The following is a 15,414-nucleotide window of genomic DNA, read 5'->3' on the forward strand; positions in this document are numbered from 1 at the left end:
ACATAACAAACATGTTACATAGTGGCTCAGCTACAGGGCAAAATTACTTCTAGTTCATTCTTTTCAACCATTCCACCACAAAATTAGCCCTTGGAGTGATTAGTAGCCCAAGAACATGCTGAATATGGACAAGGAGGTAAGCACAGAGCAACTGAAATAGCATTAACATGAGTGATGCTTATTGGCTTATGGGTGCCATAATCCTGTGGGTCAGACTTCCTTGAATGACCTGGATAAAATTTTGGTTGCTCATGAGGACCCTGTCAAGGCTCCCTGATGTCTTGCCTCCAAGGACTTCAAGCATGGCACTGCACATAACCCTGTTAACTGCTCCAGGAATCCTGACACACACAGATACAACAATAAATATTGCATCAAGATAGTGAATGTCTCCAGAGAATTTCATTGAATAAAAAATGAAATCTAACCCAGCAGAGACCCCTGACAGGTCTTGTTTTCTTTTAGTTTTGTTTTTCTTCCTTTGTCACATCATCTACACAAATTCAAATCTGATATAGACTTATACAACTGCTCCCAGCTTGCTGTGGTGCTCAAATGGTAGCCTGTCCTTTCCCACGCATTCTCATTAATATTTCTCATCACTAAACTTTTTTTACAATTAAATCCAAAATATTTGAAAGTTAAAATGACAGAAGTCAACAGCCCTGACTGAAAAAAAATATTAGTCCTCCCATTTCTGTCAGCATAGATAGGAACACATGTGCCCTTTGGAGGCTGGAAAGTTCACTGTAAATGTTTCCTAATTTTTCCTGTTTTGATTGTTCTGGTTTGCATGGAACAGACCAGACAGTATAATTCAGAGGTTTCATTTCCACTTTCATCTCAGCACTTCTTTTCTACTAACTACCCTATTTACTGAATCAACTACAGCAGAGTGAGCAAAATTGAAAACACTCCTGGAAATCTACAAATCAGTAGGTAAAATAACAAGTTGATCAATTTGCTAAGATGAAAAGGACTAGAGGTCATTTTCAAAGAATCAGATAGTAAAAATGCCTATTTTTACAACAAACTCTTCAGTGATCCTATGATTAAAAATCTCCTCAGAAATACTCCAGGGTTTATAATTTTCCTTTTTTTTTTTTTTTTTTTTTTTTTTATTATTTTCCAGTCAGTATTATTGTGAGTACTGGTTAGAAAACATATTTTTCCCACCTTGGAAAAGACAGTGATTCAAATACAAAAAATGTGTGCCAAATTTTATCTGAATTCAACTCTAGACTTTCAAAGCTCCTGTGAAGCTCGTGTGGTCTCCTCAGCAGGGCAACAAAGGAAGTGCCTCATCTGCAACCAAGTCCCCCAGAAATTTCAGACAATAGGGCAGAATAAGCCCAAAAGACAAGTCAGTTTTAGCTCTTGTGGTTTTCTGCAGCAGTTTTGAAGTAAGTGCTGTTCCTTAGTCTAAAGAGAGGCAAAATTTTCTGTTGAAAGCTCATGGCTTCTCTGGATTTGGCTTTTTTTCTTGTCAAAAACCAGCTCACACACAGCCAAGAGATGAATGAAGTTTCCCCAGGCCCCACCTAACACTTCAAATGAAGGGCCACCTTCTCTCTCATGGACAGAATCATAAAAGGCATGCTTTTGATGAACTGAAAAATCACCTGCCATCAGATGGTTGCTTATCTCATAAAAACATTACTTCTTTCATGAAAGTGGCTTTCCTGCTTAAATAATAGGACTGAATCATATCTTAGTTTGCATTGAATAATGATATGAAACATACAGATCATATTCTTAAAAAATGTTTGACTCCAAAATACTGGGCTTGACCGCAGCATTAACTGAAAGACAACTGCAGGACAGTGTCAGACAAGCTTTAATATAAATGAAAATCTGGAAGAAGGATCAGTACCACTTACCAGCACACTGATTGTTTTCATCCAGCTGGAAGCCGAAGCGGCAGATGAGGGGCCGGGTGACAGTGGGGTAGTTGGGGACGGGGCCGGGCGCGGGGGGCGGGGGGTAAACGTTGGAGTAGGGGCTCAGGTAGGGCGAGCGGTACACCGGGTTGGTTCGGGGCACGCACAGGTAGCCGCCGTTCTGGTTCACACACACCATGTCTCCCCTGCAGGCCTCAGGAATCGTCCGACATTCATCGATGTCTGCAATGAAATTGCAAAGGTTTAAAGAGTGATTGCTTCTTAATGGGACCTACAAAAAAAAACAGCCAGCATGATTTTTGCAAACATTGCAAATATTCCCCATCAAAAAGGCTAATCCTTCCTTGTGGAGCCTCGCTTTGAATTTGGATTGTACTAAAACAGGAAACATCCCTTATATTCAACATACCCTGTGATCTACTGGTTTTACTCCACTATGAGAGGATAGAGGGAGAGGACAAGGCCTGCTTCGCTCTTCCATAGAAGTTTGGTTTAAACACTGATTTACACATGGCTGCAGTGTGCTACTGCCCGCTCCTGCTGGAGGGTCCTTTCAAACCACAACATGCAGATCAGGATTTCAGAAACTGCTGGTTTGCTCTGCCCAGCTGTGAAATTTGGATCCTGCTTTGGAAGTCTCGAGTTCTGTCCCTCTGAGTTAGGGATGCTTGGATCTGGGGACACAGTTCAGGCCTCTTTCTTGCTTTGATCAAGATTGTTGCTGAATTAAATTTAGAAAGATACAACTGGTTTAGCCAAATTGAACATTCCCCTGGTTCTTGGGCCACAGAAACAGTAGGTTATAGCAGGGAAAACAATCTCCTGCAGGTGTTTCCCTTTCTGTTTGGGTGACTTTATTGCATGTAGAAGATGCTGCCCTGGAGACTGATTACCATTGACAAAAAGATGCTACTGGGCAAAGTGCAGATTTCCTTACACTACCTCAACTCAGTTTACTTGGAGTTTCTGAGAATGGAAGACTTTATTTGAGCCTACAGGTGGAGACAGGCAACAAAGACAATAAATCCTGAGCTTGAAGGAGAAAGAGAGGAGGGTGAACAGCCCTCGTCCTTTGGCAGCTACCCTGAGCTCCTATCAAAATGCATAATTGTTGTTTGAGTAGCCCTGACAGCCTGTTAGTATCTCAACAATGTCAAAGATCAGTGCTATGTAAAGGCAAACACACACACACACACACACACACACACACACGTATTTATATATACACATATTTTTTGTATATACATGTATACAAACACACATATTTGTCACACAGTAAGAACTTTTCATCTAAAGCACAGTAAGAGCACCACACTGTTAACTCAATAAATTCAGGATTTCTGAACCCAAATTTAAATACATTGATTTAATTGAAGTCCTACCTAAGCATTGCCCAGAGGCACGGTCCAGGTCAAACCCATTAGTGCATTGCTGCTAAAATGAGAGAAAAAAGGACACTCAGTGATGGTGAAATAAGAGGTTTGCAGAATCAAATGCTCGTCTGGATTATTATGATTAGTACAATTGTTCAGCACGATATTTTACATCAAAATAAAGTCCCTTCCCAGAGGACAGCCAGCGAGCCGCGCACCCGAGGCCTCAGCGCCGGTTCCAGCCCCTCAGCTCAGGAGTGGCACCCTCGGGCGATGGGTCAGGCTGCTCCTCTGCCCAGGGGTCACCAGTGTGTTACGAGTACAGGGCTACAACGTGCTATGAGTTGTTAGCACAGAATTACAGTCTTCTAGTTTGGGGTCTTCTTTTTGCCAGAACAGGGGGGTTCATCTCAAGGTACTTGTTACACCTCTCACAGGCTCTAAAGCTCCCACACAGCCCGTTCAGCACACAACACGTCAGGCATTGACTGATCCGGAGCCACAGTGGAGACATAACAAGCTTAAAAAAATAAGGCTCATCTTGTCCACCAGACTTGTAATTTTTAGAGGATAGATCTTTATACTGTATGTTATAGGCTTTCAAGGTTACTGGAAGCCTTGTTCCTTCCTGTTCTCTGTTAGTCATTATCAGGGCTGCGGCCTTGTGTCTTCAGTACCTCCTCAGTGACCTCAGCATCTCTAAATTGGTGAAAGTCCTGGTGATAATGGTTTCAAAGCCTGTTAAAATGATTCCCTGCTCCTCCTGGTTTTTGACTGGGCCTCCAGCTATTTAGCAAGGAGCCAAGCAATTGGCACAAGCACAAGATCTTCCAGTAAATAGGCAATGTAAGCAAGAGATATCCAGGAAACAGGAATCACTGAAGCTACCAGAGGGCAGAGGGATGGAGTGTGTTCAAGATTATTCCTCTTTTTTTTGTATCTTAAGGATAAAGACACTTATTTTTGGACTTTATGAAAGAAATGAGTGGAAGATCAAAGTACTTAATTGATGTTTGGAAAAGTAGTGAGTTGTAAATGGGAGACAAAGGGTTAGAGGGGTGAGTCAGTGGAAGTGGGTCATTGCAGGAACCAAGGACAGGACATGAAGGGAAACACATGGCACTATTTGGACTGCACCTGCCTCTTGCACATATGAATACACAAAATCACTGCTAGAAGAGTCAGACACGTATGGAGGAATTCTGCTTTCATTTGGTTTGGCATTCCAAGATGTTTTGGTATCATGGAAAGCCAAGATAGTCTAATGGGAGAATGTGTAATCACCCTCATGTTTTAAAGAATGTATGTAGTCTACCTTTTGCTCTCCTTTTTGTGTACATATACTACACCTAGGTTAGCTGGAAAAGCTCAAATAATCTTAACAAAATAATTTTGTTTTGGTCAAAAAATGATGATTCAGAAACATTGAAACTGCTGTAGAACTGGTTTCAACAAATTTCTAGAACTTTATTCTAGAAAAGATTTCAATATTGTCCAAATTACCAGTTTCAGTATCTTCAGAAAGAACTCACTGCTGTCGTTTCAGTTTCAAGTTGCTTTTTCAAAGCAACTTCAAAAATTAATTTATGCTACAAGATGTTTTTATAAAAATTCTAATGTAAACAATATTTTTTAAAGTATAAAAACAAACCCTTAAAGACATTTCAAAAATTTTCCAGGGGCATGAAAAGCATTTCCCATACAGATCCAATAATCACAAGAATATCAATAAGCATGACTTGTGCAGGAAATTTTCAATGTAATAGAAGAAAAACAACTACATTTCAGAGGCTTTTGGCAAAGGTATTTAGAAACACAGCTCTGGAGACTGAATCTATCTGGACTATCAACTAGAAATCCAAACAACATGCCTTTAATAACAGTTTTTCCTGATTTAAAGTTACTTGGAGCCGAGCACACAAAGAACTAATGATTCTGCTATTTCAAGAACTGGACTGCTTTACTTCCATCCACCCTCTTGAACAGAAATGGGTTTGGGCATAAGTGAAAATGAAAACTGGGATACAGTCATTCAGGATCACAGGCCAAAATTAAATAGTCTTGAGACTTGATCCTGCTATACACAGAAAAGATGTATTTAAATGAATGAATTTTCCAAATATGGATGTTTCTCACAAGAGAACTAAGCAGTCTCTGGTTTCATGGGATAGTTTTTCATATTTATTTTTCCAGAAGTGTTTAGTTTAGAGGCAGAATCAGATTTTCGGCGAGGTCCAGGTTTCTACAGGGATATTTTGCTGAGCTGGCAAGGATGAGTCAATAACCTCAATCCATGTTCAACTCCAGAATCCTGCTGGCTCCAAGTTCTCCCCTCTAAACCCTTAGACCACACAACTTCCTTTCCATGTAAACCCCAGACCACAGAGCTTCCTATCCACCTGCTAGCCAGTGAAGTTTCATGCCATACAGCACTTCGTACAAACCAGTACACACATCTCTGCATGCACCTCTCACCTGTGCTTTTCCAGGGCTTGAAAGGCAGACAGCCAGTGTGAAAGCAGTCAGTATCCTGTAATGCATGTAGAAAATAGGCTGAAAACCTTCTGATATCCAGGCTTATTACATAGAATTAAATACACATGGACAAATGAATTTCTAGTGACACTTCAGTGTATCCCACAGTTTTGCTAACACGAATTTGGCCTTTGGAGAAGGAGTAATATAACTCCAGATAAAGGCCAGATAAATCTCAGAGCCAGTGACTCTGATGCTACTATGGTTTTATCCAACTGGGATTGAAACCAGACTGTACATGTCTATGGACTAATTTAATTTTTATGACACCTCATGCAGCGGCTGTTAAATGAACAAGTGTGCAATATTCAATAAAGCAGTTTTTCCCCTCTATGACACCTTTCTTTTGCAAAAATGAAATCTTCTCTTGCACACTGTGCACGTTTTACAGATGGGTAAACCCAAGCAAGGGCCTGCCTAAGCTCACAGCGTGAAGTGTTGGCAGGGCTGCAGACGTGTCACGCAGGAGGTCCTGAACCCGAGCCAGCTGCTCCAACCGCTAAACCGCCTTTCATCCCCAGGAGATCTATCTGAGATGAATCCATTTTCCTGGGGCCAGATTCTGTCCCTTTACTCAGTCTTGAAGGAGACACAGTGTGCCAGGTCACCAGCTACCAGAAGTTGTTATCTTCAGTGGAGCCTTCCCCAGGTATATCATCTTCACATCTAGTGCTCCACTGCAACTGAAAGATGAGGATCCCTCTCTCAAAGAGACCCATGCCTGTTTTTGGAGCTCCTTACCTGGGGCATAAAAATTATGGTCAAGTAACCTCCCACCTCCAAATATTTACTAACAAATAGAAAACCATGAAAGCACAGTCAGAAACTACTTTTTTCTAGGTCCTGTGGATTTCAGTATTTTGCTGCTGATTTACATAAAACTTCCTAGTACCATTAGATCAATACCTTGCTTATCTTGGATTGTAATCCTAAATGGCAATTGTATACAATACATTCCCACAAAACCAGCACAGGAAGCAGGGGATATTTTAGGTAGCCTTAGTTCTGCTACACATGTGAGCTGCCAACTTTCTCTCTTAGAGCTGTCCCTGATTTCCAGAGTGCAAACTGAGCTGCTGAGCAAGACCTACAAATGCATCAGACAAAACCACACACAATGACTGACACATTACAGCAAAGATAAGCTCTGAAAAGCAAACATAAACCCTAAAGAATGGTTGTTCATAGTGGTATGGAGACAGATTGTGCCTGTTGGCAACTTTTGAGTGACAAGGAAAGGCAAATTCTGCACAGAGTTTCCTTACAGTCCAATGTAAAGCATTCAAACTACAATTTTATCCATTTAGGCTTACACTTAATTTATTGATTCCTCAGATCTTTCTGAAGATATTTTAAAGTGTACACTTCTATAAAGACTGAATATTCATTTTGCATAGAGTGAGAAAAGCATTGGGAGGGAATACAACAGGTTATAGCAGAATACTGACATATGCAGCAACTGGGCTGTGCTGCACATTGCTTCAGGTCAGTGCACGATAACAAAATCCCCCACAAAACAGTGAGACAAAATGTAAGCGTTTTTAGACAGTCTTTAGTTTCCTTTGCTACAAGATGATATATTCTTTTCTCTTGGTGGGGGAGTGACCTTACTGTCTCATATGTGTTCTGTCTGCACCCATGATCTCAATTTGCTTGTTACTTGAGATCTAAAATCCCCTCAAGAATTATTAACAGACATGCAGCACAACCTATCAACACTACATGCAGCTGGTCACAGTAGCTTGCCCAGCAGGCAAAATATTTTAAACTAGTGATTAACTTCTGCAATAGTAACTAATTAACTTCAATCAATCACTGTAGCCAGTGGGATCGGTGCTGCTGCCGTTCAGCACTCCTGCAGATGTGCAGAGTATAAGCACAGAGCAAGAGGGAACTTGTCAGAGACAGTGCAGCTTTAATAACAGGCAGATCATCTTTCCCCACCTCTGACCACTGAGATCCCATCTCTTTGCAAATGGCTTTTGCAAGTGGATTGGCATAACATGTCCCTGCCACAGCTATTTTCCACAAGTAGGTTTCCCGTCAGTAAGCAAAGAAGTTTCATGCATACCACTTACCTTCTTAATCCTTGCATGTCCAAAACCGTCGGGGAAAGGTGGAAAAAAACCAGAGTCTGTGCTGATGAATAACTAGAAAGTTTTCCAAACATTACCCTCTGCTAGCACTTCAGTTCCTCTGTCATTTATAGTCCAAAGAATGAAATGGCAAGTAATGGAGAAGATCGGGAGCCGTCTGTACCTCCTCAGACACTGGAGAGAATACAGAGAAAGCACCTGGTTTTGCTTAGTTCTCTTCTGTAATTCAGCATTAAACCAATTGGAGGAGGAATGTTAAAAATGAACACTTCATTTTCTAAGTATGTTAAACAATGCAAATGGGGGCCTCAGCCTGGGACAGCTGGTTTAGATTACAAAGCTCACCAACTGGCTAGACTCCTCACAACAACCTCGAGGAGCCTGCCAGGATAAAACACTAACAGCTTGAAGGAAAGCCTCTCCCGCTGCAAACTTCGCAGTTAAATGTGCCTCAGAGCAGAGAGCACCGTTATTGGACAGAAACCCTTATCAAGGGACTGGAGAAGGGAAGGGATTGTTTTCCTTGCTCTGAGAACAAAAAAAACCGTCAGGCTTTTTTGGAGGCCCTCTAGCTGGTGTCCTGGACAATGAATATGCAACACTCTCAGCTCTGTGCCAATGGCATACTGATGAAAGGTCTGACCCTCTGGGAGGTGAATAACTCGAATTCATGATGATCACAGCTACAGGAACTATATTGCTTGGGGATTATTTGAAAACAGGAATAAACAAATTAAACATTCAAAGGAAAACAAATGGCTCGTCTGCAAACACTGGCTCTTTTTAAACTGACCCCATGCTTAAGGGAGTAGTTTATGATATGAAATATTTCTTCAGGAAAAGCATAACTTGCAGATCTTCAGCAATGACTGAAGAGGAAGGAAATAAATTACTTTTTCAGGTGTTTTGTAACTTTGCCATGGGCAGAGCTTTAGTAGGTCAAGAAGAACATTTATGGGATGTCAAAGGTAAGCAATCAGATGCAGAAAAGATTATAGTAGATCCAAAGATGAACACTGAAAGTAAAGACAGACATGGACATTAAACAAGTACTTTGAATTTCTGTTGAGTGTCCCATTTGAAAAAAACCCTTTATTTCTAAGGAACCTGAAATTATTATCATACATCTCTATGTAACAGATTGAGAAACAGAAGTACAGTTGCTAGAACAGATAATAATAAATTTTGCCTCTAAGCATTGATATCTAGCTTGAGATACAAGGACTGAGCTGCTTTAGAGGCGCTGAGCCCCCACAGGCTGTATTGGAGCCAAAGGAAAGCTCAAAGACCTCTGTATCTTGTTAACTGGCTGTAATTGTCCAAATTACCTTTCAAAAATGACAGCACCAGAGGCTCCAAGGCCATTTCTGACAGTTTGTCTCTCAGTGATTTTCTTGCATCATTTGCACTGCATCAAAAATTAAACACTCCCCTGGAATCATTCAAACATTGTCTATACATTTGCAGATAAACAAGAACCAACTTACTTACTTTAAATAAAGTTCCCAAAAGCCTAACAAAAACTCACACAAGGGACTTCTGAAGAAGCTGCTGGGCTTGCTGTGAAGTTTTGCCATGGTTCAGGAAACAGGCAAGAGAGGATAGAGAGCAAAGACCAGGAAAATTTTCATTGTGGCAAATGTTTAACAGTGAGTATTCTCACTGCTCCATACCACCTGAGTTTCTCAATACACTCAATAACCTGGAGAGCTTACAGATCTAAGAGTAACAGTGCTTACTGTATGTTGGAAGTGTGAAAAATCTACTGAAACAATGAGAAACAGCTTTACAGGAAAGAAAATGCTCTGTGCATCCAGCTGTGTGGATGACGAGCTTGCTTCATCTGATAATATTTCACTTGCTAATCCACTGAATTTTTCTACAATCACATGGCAAAATCATTGCATGCATGCCAGAATCACTGTATGAGTGCAGCACCAGTCTGCTCCCACATAGTTGCCTCAGAGTTCTGATCCATCAGCCAACTGGCAGAGGTGCTCCAGCCCTGGAGACAGAAGGTGAATCCAGGGGCTCCTTTAAGAAGAAATACTGTGCAAATGTTTTGATTTTTCCTGTCTCCATCTGACAGCTGGAGTGGATAAAAACCAGAGTATAAAAAGTGTACCAAACCACAACCTGGGCTAGTTTGCAGCTTGGTGACTGTTTTTTGGGGGTTTTTGGTGGTTTTTTTTTTTTTCCCCAAAATAAAAGGACTTGATGTTGTGGCTAAGTGGAATTTCTGCAGTACCTTTCTGTAACTACTATTAGTCACAAGACAATGAGGTGCAGCCACAGCCCTTTCATAACTCTGTTTGGTATGAAGGGTTGTATAAAGGAAGGATTTTGTGGTGCATAAGCCCCCTTTTGTTCACCCTATAAAAATTAACAATTTGATGCATCTTTCAACACCCTGTGCTGACACCTGCAGCATTTATGCTTAAGATGGTGGCTAAACTTAATGTGGAGTGGTGGTCTCATTTCAATGGTCTCAAATATCCCTCCGAGTTATAAAATCCATTACTTTATTTAGATTACCTTGACATTGCCTTTGTCTTCATGAAAGGTGCAGAACTGTCCCCAGTATAAAATGCGGCTCTGTTAAATAACTATATTCTCAAAGTTTGCTTTGTGCATAGCTAAGGTTGAAACCATATCTCCAGTTAAGACTTGGATTTTGAAAATTGTGTTACATATAATAAGGGGCACATAAAATGTGTTGTATAACTTTACTCTCTTTGGATGAGACAGCTGCACATATGAATTGAGCTATGCTCCTGCAGATAAAGTACAGCATTGGATGAACAGGAGCCCTCAGCACTGGAGAACATAATCTAACAGATTCTAAATGATAAGACAAAAGCTGCAAATAGGTCAGGGAACTTAAGAATAGTTAATTACACTTAGCACCCCTGAATGGAAAATCTTCCTCACAGAAACAAGTAACTCTAAGTTTCACAACATTTCATCCCCCTTTTTAACTCTGATTTTTGTTCTTACATTTCTCCAGAACCATATCTGTCCCTTCTTGGATGTTCTTGTCATTTTTTAAAATTCTCCCACTCTGAACATTTTCAAGAAAATTTCAAATGCTGAGAAGAGTCAAAGCATACAGGTCTGTAGGTGAGCCCAAAGTCTTTCTACATGACAAGTCATAGACATCTTTTAACCAGCCCCACAGACTTAAATTCATTAAAGGAATTTTCCAATAACTGACACTTTAGGCCCTACATGTCCAAGCTTCAGATACTAAAAACATTCATTTTGCTCCTACCAAATCTTATGGAACCAATGTTTTTACCAGCAAAAATGGTAAAACAGCAAAACTGCTGGGCACTTGCAGAAACAACTGCATTTTGATAGCATCTAAGCTTCATAAGATTCACAAGTGGAGCTTTTGCCTGACTGTGGAGATTGATTTAAGTATTCTTGGAGACTGCCAAGTAAGCAGGCTTTTGATATTGTCACATGTTAGTGTTACAACTCAGGCAGTGATTTGACATACATCTCACCCTACTTCCCCTTGAATAGCAGCACATGGGAAACATGGTCTCAAACCCTAATTCTGCTCAAGAAAGAGTAGGGCTCATTTCTTCCACCTCCCAGGAGAGAATCTAAGTTGCAAACTCCAGGTGTTTGGGGAGGGTTGCCTATAATTTTTCAAAGACTACCTTAGATTATCAGCTGAGGTCTGCTTTGTTCACTGTCTGAATTATAATTGCCATCTCATAACATGACTGATGAAATAACCTGTTCCAGATGGCTCAGGCCAGAAGCTCAAAGGCACAGTGCTACGTATATTTTCTTTTCCTAGCCAAACATAACACAAGCTAGAATCAACAGGGATAATTAACATAGTATGTATTTGTAAAGACATCAGTAGTGCTAATTAAAATGTACTGGGAATGTAGGATCCCTGAGATGTTGTGGTGTTATGATCTGTAGCTCGCAGTACAAATTTTAGGAAGGAGAAAACGTAACAGTTCCTGTTGTGCTGCCATCTCTTGGGGCTCAGCTGCCTCAACAGTTCCCACCTGCACAAGATATCCATGCAAACCAGAGCCGATACAGCACCCCTTCCTTTCTCCTGTACAGAGATGTCACTTGTCTGTCTGAGGCACGTGCTCCTTTGGGCAGAGCATACTCCTGATATCACTGCTTCCAAAGAGCAGCGTGCTGAGCCCCACTGCAGTGTTGTACCAGGTGGTCTCACAGTGCCCAAACACATGGAATAAACACTTAAAGTCCTTGGTTTACTCTAACTCTACATCTCTGTCCTGGTTTCAGCTGGTTAAACCACACCACCCCATAGCTGTAGTCTCTTTACAGGTCTTTGGTCACTCTGATGCCAGTTTCTAACTGGCTACTCCTTTTAGGACAGAAATTACCAGTGGAAAGCCCAGGCATCACTGTATCCATTCTTAAATGCAACAACTCTAAACATAAACTCTAATATCTGACTCCACTTTACTGCTCTGAAAACATTACTTGTCCTTTTGGATAAGGAGTATTAGGATCTAGCAGGTACATACCAAAACCCAAACAGTTTAAAACAGCCCAGTGAACTGCATCTACTGTAAGACAGAACAATTTCAGGAATATTCCCTCTAGTGAGATCAGGTTTGTTGTTCATGATCACCTGTTTAGCTTTAGTACTTTCTAGGAAGTACAAAAAGATGCCCGAGGCAAAAAGAGTAATATTCTTGGAAGAATTCTCTAGTATTGTTCAAGCTCCTTTTAACCCAATAAAAGTAAGGTAAACAAGCAAAATAAATGATTACTGTAACTTTCTCAGGAAAAAACCAGCCTTTCACAGCATTTTTGGTGTATGTGACAACTCCCAGCAGAGAGGAATAATTATTTGTGGTAGTAGTTTGCAACAGCCTGCACCATTCTTCTTGAGTTTTCAATCCTTAGATGACTGACATTTCTACTTTAAAATATTTTCCTATAAAACATGTATGGAACATCATCCTCTACCTAAAGACAACAGATGTACTTGAGAACTCCGATCTCCCCCTTGGTTGCTCTGTAGTCAAGAACAAGATGCCCAGCCCATAGTTCATATTTTACTTCTTTTTCTGTTGAATCTCAACACAGTTCTGGTAATTACAGTTCAAATTTTGCCTGAAACAAGACAGATATTTTCGTTTGTTTCTGTTTATTTTATAGGATTGACATGTATATAAACTGGGCTGTAGCCTTCACTGCATTTTTGTCAAATGGTCTAGACAATGTGGTTGAAAACAATGCTCTTTAATCTTGTGACAAAATGTTTACCAGCCCCTTTTAACAGCAAGCATAAATTCTTTATGGCCTGTTTCTGCTAATAATGACCTTCCATAAATAAAGAACTAAACCTCTTAATACTTCTGGACCAAGACTAAAGTCTGTTTCACTGTTGGAGCAAGCCAACATTCAGTCTTCACAAGTGCCTGGGATACATAAACCATTGGGCTCCAATTGCGACCAGACAGTTAGAACTATGCACTAAAACCCTCCTTAGAAATATTCAGGACTGATTTATTTTATGCTAAAATGCCTCAAGACTGCTGAGTCTTTTGCAGTTTCCCAAGCCCTTTACTAACACAAGCATCACACTGGGCACGTCTGGCAGGATCAGGCGGCACCTTAGAGCAGCTGACTGGAGACAGTGGTTCACCTTTACTGGTTAATCTGGCAGATTTCCCTGGCTGCTGGGCATCAGTGCCAGTAAAAAATCAGCTTCATCTGTGCTTTCTCAGCTCCCAGGTACTTTAATTCCACCACATGGAACTTGTATTTTAGGTGGGTTTTATGTTTGGGGTTGTTTGGTGTTTTTTTTCCCAGATTGAGTTGGGCATCCTTTCTCCTTTTTATTCTGCTTTGGCAATTCACTTTGTTTTTATCCAGAGCAAAAGATCAGCCACTGTAGCATTGAGCACATTCTGTGTTTTCCATTAAAACACTTCAGGTTCTGAATAAACCCAAACAAGTCTGTGGAAATGCCATCTCTCAACAGGGGTGTTTGAATGTTCACAAGTATGTGCACTATTTTTGTAAGGGCACCTGCCAGAACCCTGGTGATGAAACCAGAGTAGAAAATATTTGACATCAACTCTCTCTTCCAGAGCTTCTATTCTTCCAAGTGGTGGAAAACATTCCCTTTTTAAACATGCTTCATTCTCATAGGTGAATGAATACAATATAAGCAATGACTCCTGGCTTCTTTTTCCAATAAGACACTTGGCACATTCTTGGGTCTTTTCCGTATCTTAAGATTCTTGGGGTTATATGTTATATGTTAATTAAATACAGGAGTGTCAGAAAGTTTCCCTATAAGGAGAGAAATAATTTTGACTGTTTTGTACTTTCTCAACTGCTTTCCTAACCCCAGAAGATATTTATAAACTTTTCTTTGATTTAAGAACTGCTATATTTAATTTACTTATTCCCACAGCAGGGATGACACCATTTCACAAATTACCTGTTTACTTCTGTGACCTAACCATGCCATTCAGAAGAATTGGCTGGGAAACTGGGTGGTAAACATGATGTATGTTGTCTGTTTGTTTTCAGACTTATTATTCACTTCTCTGCAGCAACAAGTGCTGCTGTAAGGCAGCAAATTAGCATGCTCAATGTAGAAATTCCACTGAACAGGGATGTACTCCCATTTCCTAGTTGTCCTGTATGTGCTGCAGAGCTTACAAAGAATGCAGTTTCTAACACAGTCTTTTTTTTTTTTTTTTTTTTTTTTTTATCTGCTGGCCTTTGCCTTGAGTTACGCACTGGTTGCCACAGCAGAAGGAGATGAGCAGTACCAGGAGTTCCCCATTCAGAAGCAGCCTGGCCATGCCCAGGGCTCCCATCCATCAGGAATTGTGGGGTACCAAAACCTCAAGCAGCCATGTGAAAAGTCAGTGGATGGGTGTAGTTCCAACAGAGGCACTTGCACTGGAAACGGAGTCTGTTGCCAGAGCCTGATAAATCAATCAGTCCCCATTTTGTCCACAGTTCCATAACAAAATTCTAGAAGTTGAAGTTGTGCCAGATAAAGAAAATAGAAAAGAACAAAACTCTGACAGGTTAAATGTGAAAAACAGAAAGTCAGACCAAGAAGGTTTGAGAAACAAATCATAAGAAGCATAAAAGCTAATAATAAATTATTTTTCAGACACACCAAGAGCAGAAAAACTGCCAAACAGTCTGCAAAGCCAACAGATGAACAAAGTATAAAAATAGTGCTTAAAAAAGATAAAACCACTGTAGAAAGTGAAATATTTCTTCTTCATCTGCATTTGCTAGAGAAACTTCAAGAGAGTACCATGGTGGAATAAAAGGAAAAAAAAAAAGGAGAAAAAGAAGTAAAATCAAATCCACTTTGGGAGAATATGTCTTAATTGAAATGCCAGCAGGAGAGGTTGTAGAACAAATCAAGAAAATAAAGAAAAACCATTAATCAGAACTCACTTGACATTTAGAAAATAAGTGTCATTAACTGAATTAAATAAGACCATTTGCAACAGCTGA

At 40.4% G+C, this 15,414-nt stretch overlaps 1 protein-coding gene across 2 annotated transcripts in view; it reads right to left on the minus strand.

Annotated features, from left to right (window-relative positions):
* Nucleotides 1-9,032, minus strand: part of FBLN5 (fibulin 5) — a 60,949-nt gene extending 51,917 nt beyond the window's left edge. The window contains exons 1-4 of one of the 2 annotated variants that reach the window (XM_085582288.1): nucleotides 7,888-9,032; nucleotides 5,750-5,804; nucleotides 3,284-3,332; nucleotides 1,881-2,123 (exon numbers count right to left, since the gene is read on the minus strand). In XM_085582288.1, coding sequence (XP_085438414.1) covers nucleotides 1,881-2,123; nucleotides 3,284-3,332; nucleotides 5,750-5,804; nucleotides 7,888-7,979 — 439 coding nt within the window. In that variant the 5' untranslated portion in view covers nucleotides 7,980-9,032. Of the gene's footprint in view, nucleotides 1-1,880; nucleotides 2,124-3,283; nucleotides 3,336-5,749; nucleotides 5,805-7,887 lie in introns of both variants that reach the window. The other variant, XM_021531954.4, reaches the window with a different exon arrangement.
* Between the last annotated feature and the right edge of the window lie 6,382 nt (nucleotides 9,033-15,414).

This window comes from Lonchura striata, chromosome 5, assembly GCF_050655825.1.
Source record: "Lonchura striata isolate lonStrDom1 chromosome 5, ASM5065582v1, whole genome shotgun sequence".
Taxonomy (NCBI): Eukaryota; Metazoa; Chordata; class Aves; order Passeriformes; family Estrildidae; genus Lonchura; species Lonchura striata.